At 37.6% G+C, this 20,584-nt stretch overlaps 1 protein-coding gene across 1 annotated transcript in view; it reads right to left on the bottom strand.

The window, feature by feature from the left end:
- The window catches only part of CDH8 (cadherin 8), a gene marked incomplete at its 3' end in the record, with an annotated part of 198,355 nt that overhangs the window by 14,866 nt on the left and 162,905 nt on the right, over positions 1-20,584 (bottom strand). Inside the window, exon 9 of the mRNA XM_083370510.1 lies at positions 6,191-6,308. Within this exon, the coding sequence (XP_083226636.1) occupies positions 6,191-6,308 (118 nt within the window). The remainder of the gene's footprint in view (positions 1-6,190; positions 6,309-20,584) is intronic.

Consider the following 20,584-nt stretch of genomic DNA (forward strand, 5'->3'; position numbering starts at 1 on the left):
TGATTAAAGGTAAAGGTGAAGGTTCCTCCGCACATGCGTGCTAGTCGTTTCCGACTCTAGGAGCCAGTGCTCATCTCCGTTTCAAAGCTGAAGAGCCAGCGCTTGTCTGAGGACATCTCCGTGGTCATGTGGCCGGCATGACTAGACGCCAAAGGTGCACGGAATGCTGTTACCTTCCCACCGTAGTGGTCCCTATTTTTCTACTTGCATTTTTACGTGCTTTCGAACTGCTAGGTTGGCAGAAGCTGGGACGAGTAACAGGCGCTCACTCTGCTACATGGCACTCGGGATTCGACCCGCCAAAATGCCAACCTTCTGATTGGCAAGCTCAGTGTCCTAACCCACTGAGCCACCGCGTCCCTCAAATGATTATGAAGTCATAATTTTTATTATGAACTTCATGGAAAGCAGTTAATATTTGCCCTGGTTTTCTAACACATGCTGTAATGTAGTCCATTTCACACAACCCAGAAGCCATCATCCAATGGCCATAAAATCGAAAAAAGGCTGTACGCTCCTATAAATGCTATTTTAATGGAACTCGATATAGTGTTCTCTAGAGGTTTTATATTTCAAAGCATGTTAACTTTTAGCAGCATAGCTGATGACAAAAGATCGCCCTCTTTAATAAAATACATGAAAGGGAGAAAGTTGCCTAGGCTATCCTTTGTCCCTTTCCTACATCAGAACCAAAATATTCCCTTTATTTTTATTTACATTTCTCTAAGGAACTCAAGGAAAAACATAGATATTTCCCTTTATTTTATACTAAGAACACTGAAACTTTCAATTTGAAGGACCCAAGAGATAATAACAGATTCAAAGTCAATTACTGAGTTCCCTGATCAATTGAAAGTCTGAAGTAAGTTTTCCTAGACCAAGACTGATAATTGGAGCAGAAAAGAACCAACCATTTAAATTTGACACATTGCCAGGTATTGTCCATGGTAAATGCTGTTCAGTTGTTTCCAACCCTTTGTGATCCTAATCCTCCCCCATAAATAAAAACAAAACAGTTTTATGACATGGTCTGCAGCTTTGATTTCTTGTAACTCATCAGAAGACACTAAAGCTTTGCAAAATTTTGTTTTGGCAGTTTGATTCAAAGATCATTCAACCGAATCTTCAAATGAAATTGACCTCCTGAACTGGATCAATAATTCAGATAAAATTATCAAATGAAGTAAAATTGAAAGCCTTTGAAATAGTTCAATCTATAGCAACAATTTTTATGAAAAGGTGATTAATTAAAGGAAATGACTATTACTCATGTTTTTTTATAGAATCACATAATAGAGATAGTATGTTAATAAATAATAAGTGTTTCTGATGATATAACAAATAGAACATTTATTTGATTTTGTGACCTTTCTAGAGACACTTGGTCAACTGATATTCTGGATTTTTAGATGAAGTGATAGAAAGAGATAAGCATCCACATTATGGTTTTGGAAACTGAGTTAAAACTACCTTATACTGAGAGGAAGCAAAACCTGATGTGTTTTGTTCATATGATGTAAATAGAAAATGGGCTAGAAATGATTAAGCTTTGTGAATTGAGGCAAGTAGAAGGAGAAAACAATGAATAAAATGGATGTATAGGATTAAAGAGATTACTGGAATGTCCTTATAAAAAGTACGAGTAACAATTAAATGTAGGTTAATCCTCAATCCATAGGACCACTAGGAACTGGATTCAAAGGCATCAGAATAACTGGATCTTCTCATTTACTTGTACTTTTCATGCTGTAAGGTGAGAGCTATACTTAATGATTATGGAAAGGAGAAGGAAAATATCTAGAACCATAGAAATGAATTTTCCCTTCCCTGAAGAAAAGTTATTTCTGAGTTCAATACCGGAAAAGTGTGCTTGAAACAGAAAATTATTTCCAACTAAAGTCCTTAGTAAAGCTTGAATTTAGTATTCTTGAGACATTTGCATTTATTTAATTTGCCATTCAGATATTGAATAAAATCTGTCAAAGTCCACTCCACATAATGACCAGCTTCCTCGACAATTCTATCTTCAGGGCTGCAAGCATCCATCTCTTCATAAAAGCCAGGAGAAACGGATTAAATAATTCACCAAAGAACTTCACTGTGGAGGGGGATTTTTAATGGCTCATAGGTGACAAGGCAGGTGACCAATTTAAATGTCTTTAGATCACACGTTCCTCCTCTTAGGTTGGATAATAGTTATATCAAAAAAATGTTTGCCAGCTTTCCATGGCTTCAAATGAAGGCTTATCTACAGGAATATCCATTGATTTATCATCTACCGGACCCCAATGGTTAATAATAAAAAAGAAGAAGTACAGCAGGATAGGTTGAGGAGAAATTAATTCATCTTCTCACCAGCAACCCACAGTTGGAGAATATTAAATACAGCAATACTCCAGAGGAAGAACAAATGATTGGCACATAGATACGAATGATATAAAACTGGCACATTTAATAGTTTTTTTTCTTTCCCCCTCTCTCTTTCTCTGTGTAGCACATGCTTTTTCCAAGCAAAAGGTTTGTTTTCTTAGTAAAATCCTTTTTTTAAAAAAAAAAGCAAATTCAAATGCATATCATGTGTGTTGTCTTGTGAGTAAATATTTGCCTATGTTTTGCAACCACTATTACCTAATGCAATTTTTATTCCTAAAATGTATTCTTCTGTGTAATTGTGTATTTTTTAAATACATTGTTGACTAAATTTAGGGAATTATGTTGTGGAATATCAATGTGGTTGATGATGAAGGTAATATTTTTTTTCCTATTGAAATTTAACATGAATTTATGCAGTTTACACCACTATTGCTAAAGTATATCCAGAGTGAGGCTTGAGATGTTTTTCAAGCCAAAATCCAAACATGCCCAAATGTTTCTGTACCAATAAAATATGAATGCTGAGAAAAATGAACATAAAATCCTGGAAAGCATAAGCTCCATTAAAATGTTCATACTTAATACAACAAAAAAATGAAATGAATAAACCATGCAAATATGGGCCACAATAATCTTGTGGTTACCAAAACAAAAAATAAAATAAAAATGAAGACAATCATGCAGAACACAGTGGGAGAATTGGGTGAACTCCAAGAACAAATAGTTTTCCAACAGGATGGGCACATCGTGAAGTGGGTCTTATTCCAATGAAAAACATGTTTTCCCCTATTTTACTTAGAAAAATAAATAAAGATATGGCCCAAATTCACCCAGCCAGCTTTCATGTCTAAGGCAAGACTAGATCTCACAGTCTCCTGGTTTCTAGGCTGGTGCCTTAATTACTTGACCAAAATGACTCTCAGGTAGACCAAACTGGTCATACAAATAACAAACAACAAAATAGATTAGTAAACAGTTTTCTACAAAGTGTTGGAAAGAATATATCAAAAATGTAGTTGTGGTTATGTGACAACCCCCCCCACCCCACCCCCACCAGTGCACTATGCCCTAAGATTAACTTGCTGGATTAAGCTCAGAACAGTTAAATTTTGAGCCTTTCTGGTGTTGACATATTGATTATGAAACTCCTTTAGGCAAATCTACTTTTTAGAGAACCTTTTTTGAAACAACCAGACACAAAGATAGCAAGGGGTATGGGGGGGCAGTCAAATTATGAAAGCAGTACCACAATGATATGATGCTGGTACTGTTTTTTTTTTAACTATGTGGATCACTTAAGCATGGGTAAAGGAGTGTATTTGTGTTGCAACAGCACAGTATTGCTTTTGTCAGTTTGATCCTGCCCTGTTTTCCAGATGAATGTTCTACAGCAAATAACTTTTATTTTTCAGACTGCCTTTTCAAATGAACTTAAGTTTGGCACTTTCAGAATGTTGTTCTGATTTGTTTTTACTTCATGGGTGATTGCTTTATTACCGTTTTATTTTTTGCAGCAGGCTTTTTTTAACTGTTCCTTTTGCCTTGTATACTATTCAGGGTTTCTTTGAGCAGAACAGCAAAATCGCCATCATCATCAATCTTTTTAGGGTATTAAGAGCAGGAAAATAAATGTTAATGGCTGTGCCTTTCACAATTGGAACAATATTACAAAGCAATGTAAGGAAGGCCTTTCTATGATCACTAGACTTTAGCTCTGTAATTAACTGGACCCTTTATAAGATCTCGTATCACTAAACTTGAACAAATGGTTAGCTTGCTGTTGACTGTGCTCACCAATAACTTACTATTTACTTGAAGTGAAAAGATTCTATAATAAGTCAGCTATCAGGGTGCTGATTTAAGGAATAAGTTTGAATGTATGTATTTCGAAATCTATTAGATAGGAGATAATGATTACTTAAAAATTGCAAACAAGTCTTGGCATTGCTTCCCCAGAAAAAAGGTTACTTACTTAATGCAACGTCATCATGTCATAGAAAAATAGCATCATATCTATTTGAGGATAAAGTGTTCCTATGCCATTCAGCAAGTGAATTTAAAGGGGCAGAAAGAAACTGATTGGAGTAGAGAGTTGAGGATTATTTAGCATGCCTAAGCTTTAAAAATGCAAAGCCATGTTGCTTTCACACAGTTATGAGTTATTATTGCCATTTTTAACGGCACTTTAAATAATTAAAGGGAGGAGGAGTCTGATCCATGTTTGATGCAAGAAAGTCAGAAGTAAAGCATGAATAAGAACAGCTGTCCTATCCCATTTTTTGCTAAGATCTTTCATGTCTCCAGATAATTGATTGTGTCACTGAGTTGGCCTTACCGTAAGTTTCTTCTAAAGTCTAAATGAAATCTATGCCCCCTCTAACATACAATTACTAGATATAAGCCCATTTATTGGGAACATAAAAAAACAAGATCTTTCTTTTACATGTAGCATTGATTCACAATCAGTGAAAATTTCTCTTATGTCTCTCATCAGTCTGGTTTTCTCCTGCATCAATATACTAAATTCTTTATTTTTTTTCCTTTGTAGGTTGTTTCCTTAGTAGATCCTTTCTCAAACTGCACTGATTTGTTACTAAAGCATAGAATCTAAAATTATCCACAACATTCTAGATGTTCCCAAGTATTCCCAAGAATCCCCAGTGTTCTAAGGACTTCAAAAAGGATTGTTCTGCAGGCTAAAACTATGTTACTCTTTTTTCTAGAGAATAAATGTATCATTATGGGACAGTCAAGCCACTAGACAGGTAAGCCACTGATAAACTGAGAGCAAACAGAACTCCTTGCTAGCACTGATGATGTTTCCCAGTTTGGGTAATGAAACGTCTGCAAGAAAACAAGCAAGCTCAGAGAGCACCAAGGGCCCCTCATGTCAACCCTGAGCTACAAATGTTCTCCTTTATTATTAGGGGACATTTTTAATGTCCTTTTAAATCTTGAATAAATTATAGTTTCAAAAAGGCTTTTCAGTTTTGTCTGCTCTGCAATTTTATCTGGCCATTTCCATTTTTTTCCCCAAACTATTTTGCAAATAGTGTTATTTCCAGAAGTATACAAAAACGAATCTAAGAAAAAAGAATCTATCCAGAAACTTTATCTTAGCTCCGGTTTCATTTCTTTAAACATATGTAGTAATCTATTGAAGGTTAGAAGAGGCAAATAAATCAAAACAGGAGCCACAGAAAACTGCTGTGATTCTGAAATTGATGTTTATCGTTGTTAAGTCAGAATTCAGAAAGAGTGACAAAGAAAACCTACACAGCAGTAAAATGTACAACTGGAAATAATTTCACTCCTTGTTAAATGTAAAGTCAATATTGCTTTGTCTATGAAGAAATATACCACTAATGTATACAAATAATCACTGTTACATCAAAAAGAGCAACAATGTAACTATGATATAAAAATCTGCTGAAATATTTTGCTAATAATCATTGTGTCTATATTTGCAGTAATCCAATGAATTGTATATATTTCTCTATATGTCTGTAATCGTCTCTCTTTCTCACATTATCTATCTATCTATCTATCTATCTATCTATCTATCTATCTATCTATCTATCTATCTATCTATCTATCTATCTATCTATCTTATATGGCACCAATATCAGATACCTTGAAAACAAACATTGACCATGTCATAAAAAATTGAAGGCAAATTCTCTGGTAAAAGAGAGAAGGACTTTAAGAACATTAGCAAAATGAAGCAATGAACACAGTAAAAACTACAACTTCTAACTTTACCCCACATTATTAATAATAATATTATTAAAGACGGGGTATAAGTAAATATATTTACCTTCATTTTCCTTAATTGTAAAATTAGGGTTGTTGGCCATTTCAGATGGAAGGTTATAAACAAAATAGTGTCCATTTTTGGGGTCATCTTTGTCAATTACTCTCATGGTATGAATGACCTAAAACAGAAAAAAACAAACATGTTTACATAAATCGGAAATGTTCAATATAATACTGGCTAGAAACCAAAATTTGTGTGAGAAGAGATATTGGTTTTCATTGTAGAGTAAATAAGTAAACACAAGGATCCAGTGTGGCTCTATTCCATGGTGCAGTAAAGTAATACAAGACAGATTATCACCTCTAATGTCAGAACTTTCTCTTATTAACATTCAAGGGTTATAACATTGTCCTAGGGATCAGGGGATTTTTTTTTCCTAAGAAAAAATGTGTTAAATGTTAATATGGGAGGGTCACAATAGTTCTTTCAGGGATTAAAATGAAATTACTTTCAGGTGTTATTTTCCCAAGCTTTGGAGAATGACAGGGAAATAGTGACACTAATTGGTCTTGATTTCAGAGGAGAAAGATATGCAGATGCTTAATTATCCTATAGAATTAAATGGTTCTCAGTTTCACTGTTTGACTTCAAAGTAATTCCTTTAGATATAAATAGAACTTTTAAAAAGTGTTTTTAAGACTATACTTTGTTGTTAGTTGCGAAGTCGTGTCCGATCCATCGCGACCCTATGGACAACGTTCATAAGACTATAAGACTATACTTAGGATGTATAATTTGAGCTATGTTACGTTGCATGTTAGAATACATTTAGTTAAGTTCCCCTAGCGCTCTCTTCCTGCTCAGAAACGAAGCACTTATCAAATTTTTGTCCATGCTAAATTAGTACTGAAAAGTGAGGAAGATGCTCTTCCCACCAATTATACCACTGTGAATATGTAAACTGCAGATTTTGTGTGTCTACAGAAACATCATAGATTAAGTTTCACTCTGGCAACACTTTAATCCCACTGTTTATAACACTTTGTATTGATCAGCAAAAACATAAAGAGCAAAGATGGTTGTGTGTTTTCCAGTATAGCTGAATTTCTCATGCTCACTTTGCAATAATGTACAATAATGTACGGAAAGGGAAAATAAAACGAACAAAAATAGCACAACGTGAGTTGGCTACACCAGTAAGTGGAATTTTGCTAGTTAAGCATAACGTTAGTTGATATGGGCCTATTCCAGAAATAGAAAAATTGAAATTATATAACATATTTTCATTGTTTAAAACTTATTTTAGCTGTCTTTACACAACTGGTTTTTAAATTGAATTTTATATTGGTTTTATTTTGATTTCTTAGGAGACATAGATGTCAAAATCTCACAAGATTACTAAATTGCAAGCTTTTATCATTCTTGTTTAAAGCCTTTTAATAATTTAGGTGAGAAACCCAAACACTGGTTGATTTCATTATTTTTGGACCATGTAAAGGCTTCTGTTTAATTATGGGGCATAGCACATGACATCTAGGAGGTTCACACTTGCATTAATACCCTAGATGCTGCATGACCAATATTTGGCTTATCTACAGGCCCTCAGATATCTTCTTAAAGAAAAAAAAAATGGGAATCAGTACATTGTTACTGTAATGCTAATTTGACTCATGGGCACATAAAATAATGACAGAGAATTTTTTTAAAAAAACAGAACAAAATTATTTTTAATAGCTTCATTAGAATATAAAATATAAATATATCCGAACCATCCTGGAATTGTTCTCAGATATAAATTTTGAAAGTGTGAGAAAATTGATTTCCCTCCAGATTGTCCACAACATGAACCTGAATATGTTTTCCCCCAACTTCAAGGAGATCTTATTTCTTTTTTTCAGCGTTCTCTAATGTTGTGAAGGACAGGAAAAATTTCATTTAGCTCTATATCAAGGTTGGTTTGAAATTTGTGTCACTGTGAGTTTATCTAGAGCAGACATGTCAAACACAAGGCCCGGGGGCCGGATCCGGCCCGCGAAGTGGTTTCATGTGGCCCGCGAAGCCATCCTGGAAACAGTGAGGGAACGGCCCCCACTGCCTTGGCCCTGGCCCAGAGACCCTCCTTCTGCCAGAGACCCTCAGATCTGTCCCACTCCTGCCCGGGCCCCCATAGGCACCCTTGATGCCAAGGATGTAGAGCTGCCCATGGCCACCCAGTAGGCCATAGGCACTCTAGCCACGCCTACCCAGTAGGCCACACCCACCCTGGCCATACCTACCTGGCTCCTTGAGGGCAACCACAATGCTGATGCGGCCCTCAATGAAATTGAGTTTGACACCCCTGATCTAGAGCCTGGACAGACTCACAATTCAACACATGATCTGCCTGTGGAATTCTTCAACCTGCCTTCTCTCCCACGTGCTTCTTCAAAAGGTAACTGGACTGCTTTTTCCTTGAAAAGGAAGAAGACTTTTTGTCGCTCATCCAGCAATATATAAGAAGCTTTGTCGGTTCTGGCAGGATGATGGGGCCAAGGAGGGATTAGTTCTGATTACTTCACAGCCGCCACCATCCTGTCAGAACCGATGAAGTTTCTTTGATGAGAAGCAAACCTTCTTCGTCCTCAAGGAAAACAAAACAAAACAAAACAGTCCAGTTGGCTTTTGAAAAGCACCTTGAAGACAGTTATGATCTGGATGACTGAGAATCTCCACAGACCTTCAACCTGCTTTTTTTTCCCATTTCCCACTCAGAATGATAGTGATGGATCTTTCTGTGAGACAAAGATTGTGATTGCATTTGAGGGTTTATATTGAAGCTCTGAAGCCATGAGGTGGAACTCTTCTTTTCACCTTTGGGAGAGATTTTTGTTTTATCCTTTATCCCTGAGATACAGCCATGGGCCAGAGCACTGCTGCCTTAATCTTTCTCAAATTAAAGCAGAAGTTTGGATGGGTGTTTTTTTTCCTCCATCTAGCTCCCATGTGTACTTCTACTGAACTTGCGCCATAAGATACTCACCTTCATCTTCACTGTTGCTTTCATTAATCCATTTTATCCTCTATAAACACCCTCATATTCTCAGTATACAAGAACATATCACTCCACTGTTTCACATAACTAAATCAATAAATTCAGAGTGTGGGTTCCCATAGCACCTGTCACCTCACTTGGGTCTTCGTACAAAGCATTACCATATGTAAAATCAGTAAACAACAGCAGCTGTTCGTATTTTGAACTTACAACTTCTTAATGATTTTTCATTGCCCAGTTCTCACTATGCTATCAAGTTCTCATTATCACAAGTTCCCTCTCACCTACCCCAGTATTGAGGGATTGCTTAATAACTGACCATAATTACAGTATAAAAATATACTCACTTCTTAACCTTTGAAATCACAACATTAGAAATAGGAGAGGTATTTTCTTGATAGATCTATTTTTCCCTGATATTTTTTCAATATTGCTTTTTGCTGTTTTAAACTGCCTCAAAGATCTGTAAAACTATGAAACTTTTTCGTGGCTTGAGAATTGTTCTAGCCATTCCCTATAAGGATGAAGTTGGTGGGAAGGGAAAACTCACATAATTTTATCCTAACAACATTCTGGTGAAGAGAGTTTAGGCTGAGAAAATGGGATGGCTGTCAACCAGCATTCTCTATGGCCAAATGTTGGTTTGAAGTTGGGTTTCCCTGATCCCAGCCTATCACTCTGTTTATAATAGCACATTCTAATGGCTGTATGAGCCTTGGAAAATTGCTTTGCTTTAATGAAGACATGAGCAAAATGTCTCTGGTGTTCCTTTACAAAGCCCTAAATTTTATCTCTTCTAATGAAGGAATCACATTGGCTGTGGATTGTTGTTTGATCAAAATGCCTAGTGAGACTTCCGGTTTTGCATGGTAGCAACTAGTCACTAGGTTGTGGATTCTCTTCACCCCCGCGGCTAATTTTGCCCTGCCTGGACATCCGAAATGCGTCTAACTTGCCCCAGTGAGGCGACAAAGAAAGAAGGGTGCTCCAGTGATTCTAGAACAGAGGCAGCCATTCTGTTCGACTTGTGGAAAGCCTTCTAACCCGACAGGAGAAAGGCTGGCCATATTGCATCAACCAGCCCAAGCTACTTGCAACTAAAGTCCAAAAGCACTAACCAGCACAGCTGTGAACAGTGTCCTTGAAACTGGGTGAGGAATTTGATCTTCTCTTTTGTGTTCTACATTTAATTTCCTGGAAAAGATCCCCAAGAAGCAAAATACCTCTGAAAGGGAAGGAAGGCGATTTCCGCCCCACCCTTATACTAACAGAAACGGCGAATTAATCTTTTTATGGAGGATCAAAATATATGGAAGTGAAAAACAAATAGTTACTGACACCTAGTGGTGGATGAAGACTATGACAGCTATGACTTTAATATAAGACTTGGTAAAACTTGGGAAAAGCTAACCTGTGTTTGTGACCTTCAAAGTTTTAACAAAGAACAGCTGTGACAAAAAAGAGAGAAGAATCTAGGCTGTAGACAAAGAGACAATTATAAATTTCAGGAAAAAATCTTTTTTTAACTATTTGGATTACAACTATCTATTTAATTGAGACTCTAAAGCTATTTGCGCAGAAAAGAAAGGAAGGGAAAATCTCAAATTCATGGCCATCATGGATCAGAGACATGTAGAAAGAACATACTAAGAAAACACAAATATTTCACAGGAGGAGATATATAGTATACTGCAACTAATTCAAACAACAATGACTTTAAAGCACAAAGAAATCCAAAATAACTTTGAAAATATAAATCAATCTATTTCTAAGTTAACTCTACAACAACAACAAAATCCCACAAAACAACAACAGAGAAGGAGCAGATAAAACAGATAAATGGATATAGAATTGAGAATAGATCTCGGCGTATTTGAAAGACCATTCGCAACAACGCTATATTACGGAGTGGAAAAAATGGATTGATTATATCCAGAATAAATATGGGACTAAAAAGTTTCATTTAGCATTTGAATAAGTATTGATGTGATATTTGTATTGCTTGTAGTCACTCTATAAGAGCTAAAGTGCGATAGATTTAATAGTTCATTGTTGTTAGCATATGGTTGTTTATGATTGTTTTTACTTTTATACCTTGTATTTAGCTCTGGGAAGTCGGGGACGGGGGGAAGGGGAGGGGGGAGGGTTGGGTAGGGCTGGGAAGGGGGTGGAAATGTTAATGAAATGTTTCAGATACTGAAATGTGATTGAATTTAAGAAAAATTTAATAGATAAAAAAGAATGTTTTGAATAAGAGTTAAAGGACTAGATGACTAGATGTATTAAATGGAATGTTTAAAGATTAAACATATTTTAAGTATGGTTAAAAAGAATAAGAAATTTAGGAAATAAATATATATTAGCTTAGGAGGGATATGTATTTTAAGTAGTATGTTATTTTTTATGCTTCTTTACTCTTGCTCTACTTTTTTCACTTTTTGTTCTATCAATTCCTTAAGAAATGTAAAAGTGTGAGATGGTTCATATGGAAAAAATAGTTAAATTTTTAAATGTAATTAATTTTTGAGAAAATCTTAACCAGTGAGAATACCTAGAATTTGGTGGGAGAAACAAATTAAAATAAGGACTGTAACAGGGTGTATGATAAGGCAACCAGAATGATTGAATAGAAAAGAAATGTTATATTGATGAGACTATTATTTTCAGGAATATTGGGGAAAAAATATATATTTAATTGTTATCTATCAAAACAATAAGAATTGTATTAACACAATGTTTGCAAAAGAGGATATTTTGGGAAAAGAGGAAATCAGCTATAACCATTATGGATTATAGAAATCAATTGTTAACGATTGTTTTACAAACGTAACGCAGGCAACACACTGTTCACCAATTATTGTGATTTATGTTTTTATTAAAAAAAATCAATAAAATATATTACAAAAAAAATTCCCAGTGAGTGCACCAACAGTACTTGGCCAATTAAAGCCCACTTGCTTTTATTGTACAGATATATCCATATATAAAAGAAATAGGACCAATACTGTACTTAAATAAATGCAAGAATATCCACTCTATCCTTGGGAATCTTCTCTCTTTTGCATAACATTTGAAAGAACAACTGGATGAACCTACAAAATGTCCTTCAAACGTTTGATTTTCAAAATGCAGTTGAGATGCTCATCCACCCACATTCATATGAACATTGCATCACTAAGTGTGGGCAAACACAGGTATCATAATGATGAAAACATATCTAACAGAAAAAAACAACACTGCAGTAGCATCTTTCCCAGTTCCAAGACATAAATAAGCTCTAAGCTTTGAATGAGAAATTAAAACAAAAAACAAAAACATTTTCAAGTAGTCTGAAAAGAAAGTACAAGTACTCAAGCCTCTTTCATGGGGTGAGGTGAGGACAATTTCTTTTCAGAAATTTCAAGGCAAATTCCAGCACTGAATTAATTTCTGTACTGACAATGCCTTTTTCTTTGTAGTATATTTTCCCTCACACAGGGAAATACTAAAGCATATCTTAAATTTTAATGGAGTTAACCAGTATCACATTGAGAGTGATATTTTCGTAAAAAACCAAAGCAAAACAAAACAACCCCTGTAGATAAATGTGCAACACAGCTTCTATTTCTGATTTTCAAAGAATAGGTTTACATTTTTTTCTGTCTTTAATTTATAGAGGTTTATATGCTGCTCTGATCTATGTGTCCTAAGATGGTAATTACAGCATTTTTTTAAACAACAACAACAGTGTAATTGTCTAGTGGCAATATGGTAGGTAATCTTCTTCTGCATTTGAATTAGATTACCAACAGAATTTGGGCATTCCCACCATTAACCAGCATATAGTGGCATAATCTAGAAGAGGATAGATGAGAAGAATCAATGTTAAGCTTGGGAAACTTGGGAAGAGGGGATAAAATGGGTGGAAGAATTGTTGGGCAAAGTGAAGAAGCCAGCAATTGATTCAAGGTCAAATAACGCATAGCCTATTTTTGAAGAGCTATACCGGGGTCTTCAAACTCAGCCCTTTTATGACTCATGGACTTCAACTCCCAGAATTCCTCAGCCAGGCACACTGGCTGAGGAATTCTGGGAGTTGAAGTCCATGAGTCATAAAAGGGCCAGGTTTGAAGACCTCTGAGCTATACTTTAGTGTAGAACTGAGGATCTGCTAGCCTGATCAGGAGAATTCACAAGTCCTCTTTTTGCAGCATTCAAAGCATCTCTTAATATTGCTTCCAAAATGAATAGCTTAGAATACATCAGAATAAATCAGAAATAATCATAGTTACTGCACGTAATGTAAACTGAAAGAAACTTAGTTTGGGCTTGAGTACAGCTCAATTCCTTGTTTCCTCTGCCACTCACTTTGGGGAGGTCAAACCCTCTTATGCTGCTTAATTAAAGGCAAAATGAGGCCTCAGGATTTTTGCTGTGTTGAAAGAATTTTTCTAGTCAAAATCTGATATGGCAACTAACAGAAAGGGACATTAAGAGGATCTGTCGTTGTCTTTCTGCCAAGACTTGCTACAACAGCAAGACGGGTGGTGTATAAATTTAATAAATAATCAATAAACCTGTACGGACCAGAATGAGCATGTGTAGAACCCATCTTCCTCTTTATTGTGAAATGAAAACATTTTATATCAAGCAGCTTCTTTCCCCTTTAAAGGAATGCTGCAATACATGCAATTTGACATCCTTTAAAAAAAAGAATTTAATTGGGATAGAGTACAATGCCCCAGGAGATAAGAAACAATATTTTATACAAGCGAGCATTCTTGAATAAAGGATATTTTTCGCTCAATCCAATTTCTCTCCATATTCAGACGATGGGTATGATAACTCTTCTGTAGGAGTTTTCTTTCCAAACTGGTGACTAATTAAAATAATTAATATTAGACTGATGAGAAGAAACACGGAGGGTGGTGGTGGTGTCTAAGTCAGCAAAGTTGTGTAAACAACACCCAATGTAATGCAATATGCTTTTTCAGCAGATTTTAAGTTTAGCAGTCTACTCTTACAGATTTGGAATAAAAGCATAAAGAATTTATCTTGCAACGTTGTATATCAACTGTTTTTAATGTATTCGTTCATATCACTGGCAGTTGCCAGTCTGTGTTATAGCAGGATCCAAAACAGAACACATGGGGAAACAAACTGCACCAGATAGTTTATTCTGTATATTTACAGACTGCAAATCAGGTTTTCTAAGAGGTTTAGATGTAATCAGCTCCCTTGAGGTGATTCAAACTCAATTTAACTTAACTGTAAGTTAACCTGCAAATGTGTAAATGTATTTGGTGAGTGCATTTGTCCTTTATGTTAGATGACAGAGATTTAATTCAAAGAACCTGGGGAATTCAGATTTAGATTAAAGGAAAGCCTCCTGTAATTAAATAAGTATTTTTTCCAAGGGTAATTTGTTATGTATATCTGCATATCAAATTGACATTTTTTATATAAAAGCCCTCAGAGACACATTCATCCTCCTGAAACACTCTTGTGATTCTGAATTATTCTTCACTATTGAATCTCAGATATGTATAGCTTGGGTTCATGATTCATGAGGCTGAAATGTAAATGGTCTCATCCTGGTTGCTGTTGTTGTTGTTGTTAGCTGCGAAGTCGTGTCCGACTCATCGCGACCCTATGGACAACATTCCTCCAGGCCTTCCTGTCTTCTACCATCTTCTGGAGTTCATTTAAGCTCACGCCTACTGCTTCAGTGACTCCATCCAGCCACCTCATTCTCTGTCGTCCCCTTCTTCTATTGCCCTCGATCTTTCCCAGCATTAGGCTCTTCTCCAGTGAGTCCTTCCTTCTCATTAGGTGGCCAAGGTATTTGAGTTTTAGCTTCAGGATCTGGCCTTCTAAAGAGCAGTCAGGATTGATCTCCTCTAGGACTGAGCGGTTTGATCGCCTTGCAGTCCAAGGGACTCGCAGGAGTCTTCTCCAGCACCATAGTTCAAAGGCCTCAATTCTTTGGCGCTCAGCCTTTCTTATGGTCCAACTTTCACTGCCATACATTGCAACTGGGAAGACCATAGCCTTGACTATACGCACTTTTGTTGACAGGGTGATGTCTCTGCTTTTTAGTGTGCTGTCTAGATTTGCCATGGCTTTCCTTCCCAGGAGCAAGCGTCTTTTAATTTCTTGGCTACAGTCCCCATCTGCAGTGATCTTGGAGCCCAGGAAAACAAAATCTGTCACTACCTCCATTTCTTCCCCATCTATTTGCCATGAATTGAGAGGGACAGATGCCATGATCTTGGTTTTCTTAATGTTAAGTTTCAACCCAAGTTTTGCACTCTCCTTCTTCACCCGCAACAACAGGCTCTTTAGTTCTTCTTCACTTTCTGCCATTAGAGTGGTATCATCTGCGTATCTTAGGTTGTTGATATTTCTTCCAGCAATCTTAATTCCAACTTTTGATTCATCTAGCCCTGCCTTTCTCATGATGTGCTCTGCATATAAGTTAAATAGGCAGGGCGACAGTATACAGCCTTGCCGGACTCCTTTCCCAATTTTGAACCAATCAGTGGTTCCGAGTCCAGTTCTCACTGTTGCTTCTTGACCCGCATATAAGTTTCTCAAGAGACAAATAAGATGGTCTGGTACTCCCATCTCTTTAAGAACTTGCCACAGTTTGTTATGATCCACACAATCAAAGGCTTTAGCATAGTCAATGAAGCAGAAGTAGATGTTTTTCTGGAACTCCCTAGCTTTCTCCATGATCCAGCGTATGTTAGCAATTTGATCTCTAGTTCCTCTGCCTCTTCGAAATCCTGCCTGTACTTCTGGTAGTTCTCGATCCACATACTGCTGAAGTCTAGCTTGTAGGATTTTAAGCATGACTTTACTAGCATGAGAAATGAGTGCAATGGTGCGATAGTTTGAACATTCTTTGGCACTGCCTTTCTTTGGAATTGGAATGTAAACTGATCTTTTCCAATCCTGTGGCCACTGCTGAGTTTTCCAAATTTGCTGGCAAATTGAATGTAGCACTTTTACTGCACTGTCTTTTAAGATTTTGAATAGCTCAGCTGGAATACTGTCACCTCCACTAGCTTTGTTGTTGCTCAGCTTTTCTAAGGCCCACTTCACTTCACATTCTAGGATGTCTGGCTCGAGGTCAGTGACCTCCTCATTGTGATTATCTGGGACGTTAAGCTCATTCTTGTATAGTTCTTCTGTGTAATTTTGCCACCTCTTCTTAATCTCTTCTGCCTCTGTTAGGTCCCTGCCATTTTGGTCCTTTATCATGCCCATTTTTGCATGGAATGTTCCCTTCATCTCTCCAATTTTCTTGAAAAGATCTCTGGTCCTCCATATTCTATTGTTTTCTTCTATTTCTTTGCACTGTTCATTTAAGAAGGCATTTTTATCTCTTCTAGCTATTCTCTGGAATTCTGCATTCAATTGGGCATATCTATGTTTTTCTCCCTTGCCTTTCGCTTTCCTCCTTTCCTCAGCTATTTGCAAAGCTTCCTCAGACAGCCATTTTGCTTTCTTGCATTTCTTTTTCTTTGGGATGGTTTTGGTTGCTACCTGTTGTACAATGTCGCGAACCTCTGTCCATAGTTCTTCAGGCACTCTGTCTATCAGATCTAATTCCTTAAATCTATTTGTCACCTCTACTGTATATTCAACAGGGATATGATTTAATTCATACCTGAGTGGCCTAGTGCTTTTCCCTACTTTCTTCAGTTTAAGCCTAAACTTTGCAAGGAGAAGCTCATGGTCTGAGCCACAGTCAGCTCCTGGTCTTGTTTTTACCGACTGTATAGAGCTTCTCCATCTTTGGCTGCAGAGCATATAGTCAATCTGATTTCTGTGTTGACCATCTGGTGATGTCCATGTGTAGAGCCGTCTCTTGGGTTGTTGGAAAAGAGTGTTTGCTATGACCATCGTATTCTCTTGACAAAATTCTATCAGCCTGTGCCCTGCTTCATTTTGTACTCCAAGGCCAAACTTGCCTGTTATTCCAGTTATCTTTTGGCTTCCTACTTTAGCATTCCAATCCCCCATGATGATAAGGACATCATTTTTTGGTGTTACTTCTATAAGGTGCTGTAGGGCTTCATAGAACCGGTCAATTTCATCCTCTTCAGCACTGGTGGTTGGGGCATAGACTTGGACTACTGTGATATTGAATGGTTTCCCTTGGATTCGAACTGAGATCATTCTGTCATTTTGAGGATTGTATCCCAGTATTGATTTTCCTACTCTTTTATTGACTATGAAGGCTACTCCATTTCTTCTGAGGGATTCTTGCCCGCAGTAGTATACCTGATGGTCATCTGAAATAAATTCACCCATTCCTGTCCATTTTAGTTCGCTGATACCTAAGATGTCGATGTTCAGTCTTGTCATCTCTTGTTTGACCACGTCCATAGAAAACCCTATGGACAGTATCCTGGTTGCTAGATTATAGTAATTGTGACCCAATTCTTTTTTTTTCTCCCCACAATCCAAAAGAGCAGCAGGAAAAACTGCAAAAGAGGGCAGGGTTAATTATAGTGAAGAAGAGATAGGTTAGGAAGTTCAATATTTTTAGTTCTTTTGCATGGAAGTTGATTTTTTTTAAATACTGAATTTAGATAATTTCAACTGCATTTTAGGTTGCTGGTTAGAGTTTATCAGTGTTGTGGTTTTAATTCATTGAGAGAGGTTTAGAAGGGATTCTTGCCTGGTAAAGCCAACATGGACGTTCTGAGATTTATTGAAATTGGCATGCATAATTAAATATTAAGTGGTTTACCGAGATATGTTCTATCCTAATATGTTGTGTGGTTTTCTTTTTAGTTTCCATCCACCTCCATCTGCTTTTTTCACCCATTCTTCTATGAGATTCACTTTTTCTTTTTAACCTAATGCAGTGCATCTCAAACCTGAATAGATTAACCCAAATTGGGTAAAAGTGTTTTTTCTTTGGGTATCGATAAACTTAACCCAAACCCAATCACAACACAGATGTTTAAATAAAAGTATTTTCTGATGTATGTAATGGATAATGAAGTAAAAGTTTTGGGAAGCCGTAGTATAGAATCTTATAGGGATGTGGTGGCTCAGTGGGTTAGGACGCTGAGCTTGTCGATCAGAAGGTTGGCAGTTTGGCGGGTCGAATCCCGAGTGCCGCGTTGCAGAGTGAGCGCCTGTTACTCGTCCCAGCTTCTGCCAACCTAGCAGTTCGAAAGCATGTAAAATGCAAGTAGAAAAATAGGGACCACTATGGTGGGAAGGTAACAGCGTTCCGTGCGCCTTTGGCGTCTAGTCATGCCGGCCACATGACCACGGAGACGTCCTTGGACAAGCGCTGGCTCTTCGGCTTTGAAACAGAGATGAGCACCGGCCCCTAGAGTCGGAAACGAATAGCACGCATATGCGGGGGAACCTTTACCTTTACCTTTTAGTATAGTATCTTAGTTATATAGCTGCCCTTTGTTCAGTAACTTTCTATCCATTCTCTGCCTTCTTGTCTTAGCTATGTTTTCCTTTCCTTTCATCATGTCACATAAAATAGTACACTGAAATTAATAATAATAATAATAATAATAATAATAATAATAATAATAAGAAGAAGAAGAAGAAGAAGAAGAAGAAGAAGAAGAAGAAGAAGAAGAAGAAGAAGAAGAAGAAGAAGTTGAAAGGAACCTTGGAGGTCATCTAGTCCAACCCCCTGCTCAGGCAGGAAATCCTATATCATTTCAGACAAATGGCTGTCCAGTATCTTCTCAAAAACTTCCAGTATTGGAGCATTCACCACTTCTGGAGGCAGGTTGTTCCACTGGTTAATTGTTCTAACTGTCAGGAAGTTTCTCCTTAGTTCTAGGTTGCTTCTCTCCTTGACTAGTTTCCATCTTTTGCTTCTTGTCCTGCTTTCAGGCGCTTTGGAGAATAGCTTGACTCCCTCTTCTTTGTGGCAGCCCCTGAGATATTGGAACACTGCTATCATGTCACCCCATTGTTGTCTCCCACACCAGTTACAGAAATTTTTCCATGTAGAATCATAAATTCTATTAGTTGCAGGTCGTCTTGAAGCCTGAATCATGGTAATCACATCTGATGAGTAGGTCTCTTTATTAGGAGTATCCTTTCAACTGGCAGGCGGTTAACTGGAGCCACTGAGGCTCTGGATGTTGTAGAACCCCCTGGCTGAGGGAGATTCAGTCTTGGGGTATCCACTAAAGAGGAGAGATTGATAGACCTACAAGGCATACCATGGCCATCATGGCCAGTGGGGAGCAATGAGTATCACCTCTGCCCATTCCTGCAGTATCTCCCGGATAACTGCCTGGATCAGAGGGAGAGAAGGGAATGCATACAGGAGCACTCTGGGCCATGGGCTGCAGAGGGCATCTACCCTTTCCACCCCTGGAGACAGGAACCGAGAGAAGAATCCCAGGAGCTGGGAATTCGCTGGGGTAGTGAACAAGTCCAGTGCTGGATGACCGAACCTCTCCTATATCTCCCTGAGGAGATTTGGGTGCAGGCGCCACTCGAAGTGGACCATTGATGCCATGCTCAAGAAATCTGCTTGCCCATTCATCTCCCCCGAGATGTGCTCTGCCTTGAGAGATGAGAGGTTGGTCTCTGCCCAGGTTCCTAATAATTGAGCCTCAGCCATGAGGGACCTGGAGTGGATACCCCCTTACCAATTGAAGTTATTTCCTTCCTTCCAAAACCATTACTTGTGGAGATCCTTGGTGCTGGCTGAACTAGGTTGTTTTCTTGCAGACATTTCATTACCCAACTAGGTATCATCATCTGTGCTAGAAGGGAATGGAGTTTGCTCTCTCCCCACTCCCTTCTAGTATTAATGATGTTACCTTGCTGGGTAATGAAAAGTCTGCAAGAAACCAACCAAGCACCCACAGTTCAACCCTGAGTTAGATAGATAGATAGATAGATAGATAGATAGATAGATAGATAGATAGATAGATAGATAGATCTTTGGTCATTCTGTTTTTTCCCCCACGTAGAATTGGAGGTATCAGGGCAACGTTTCAACGAAATCTCATCCGTCATCCTCAGGCTGGTGACTTCAGCTTCGTTCTTCTGGGAGAAGTGTGTGCTAACTCTTTAACTCTCAGTTAGAACCATCACAAATATTCCATCCTAAGGCAACTGAACAAGTATGTCCTTGGACAGAGTCTTTTAGCCATGTAACTGACAGAACATCACAATTTGTTGTAGGTTTCTGATCAGAAAGTGTAATCGGGGGGGGGGGCGATGACTGGAATGGGCCTGGCTGCTTGCCCTAATAGGGCAACTAACTGATTCTTCTCACACTATTTCTTCACATGCTAAAGATAATTCTTTGAAAAATCCGCATTTTGGGATCACTAGAAAGCTCAAAGAAGTTCAGAGTGAAATGAAAGATCAACCAATGATGATTTCTCCTAGATAATGCATGTTAAATAGGAATATTTTTTTTAAAA

Source organism: Vipera ursinii (genome assembly GCF_947247035.1).
Source record: "Vipera ursinii genome assembly, chromosome: 10".
Taxonomy (NCBI): Eukaryota; Metazoa; Chordata; class Lepidosauria; order Squamata; family Viperidae; genus Vipera; species Vipera ursinii.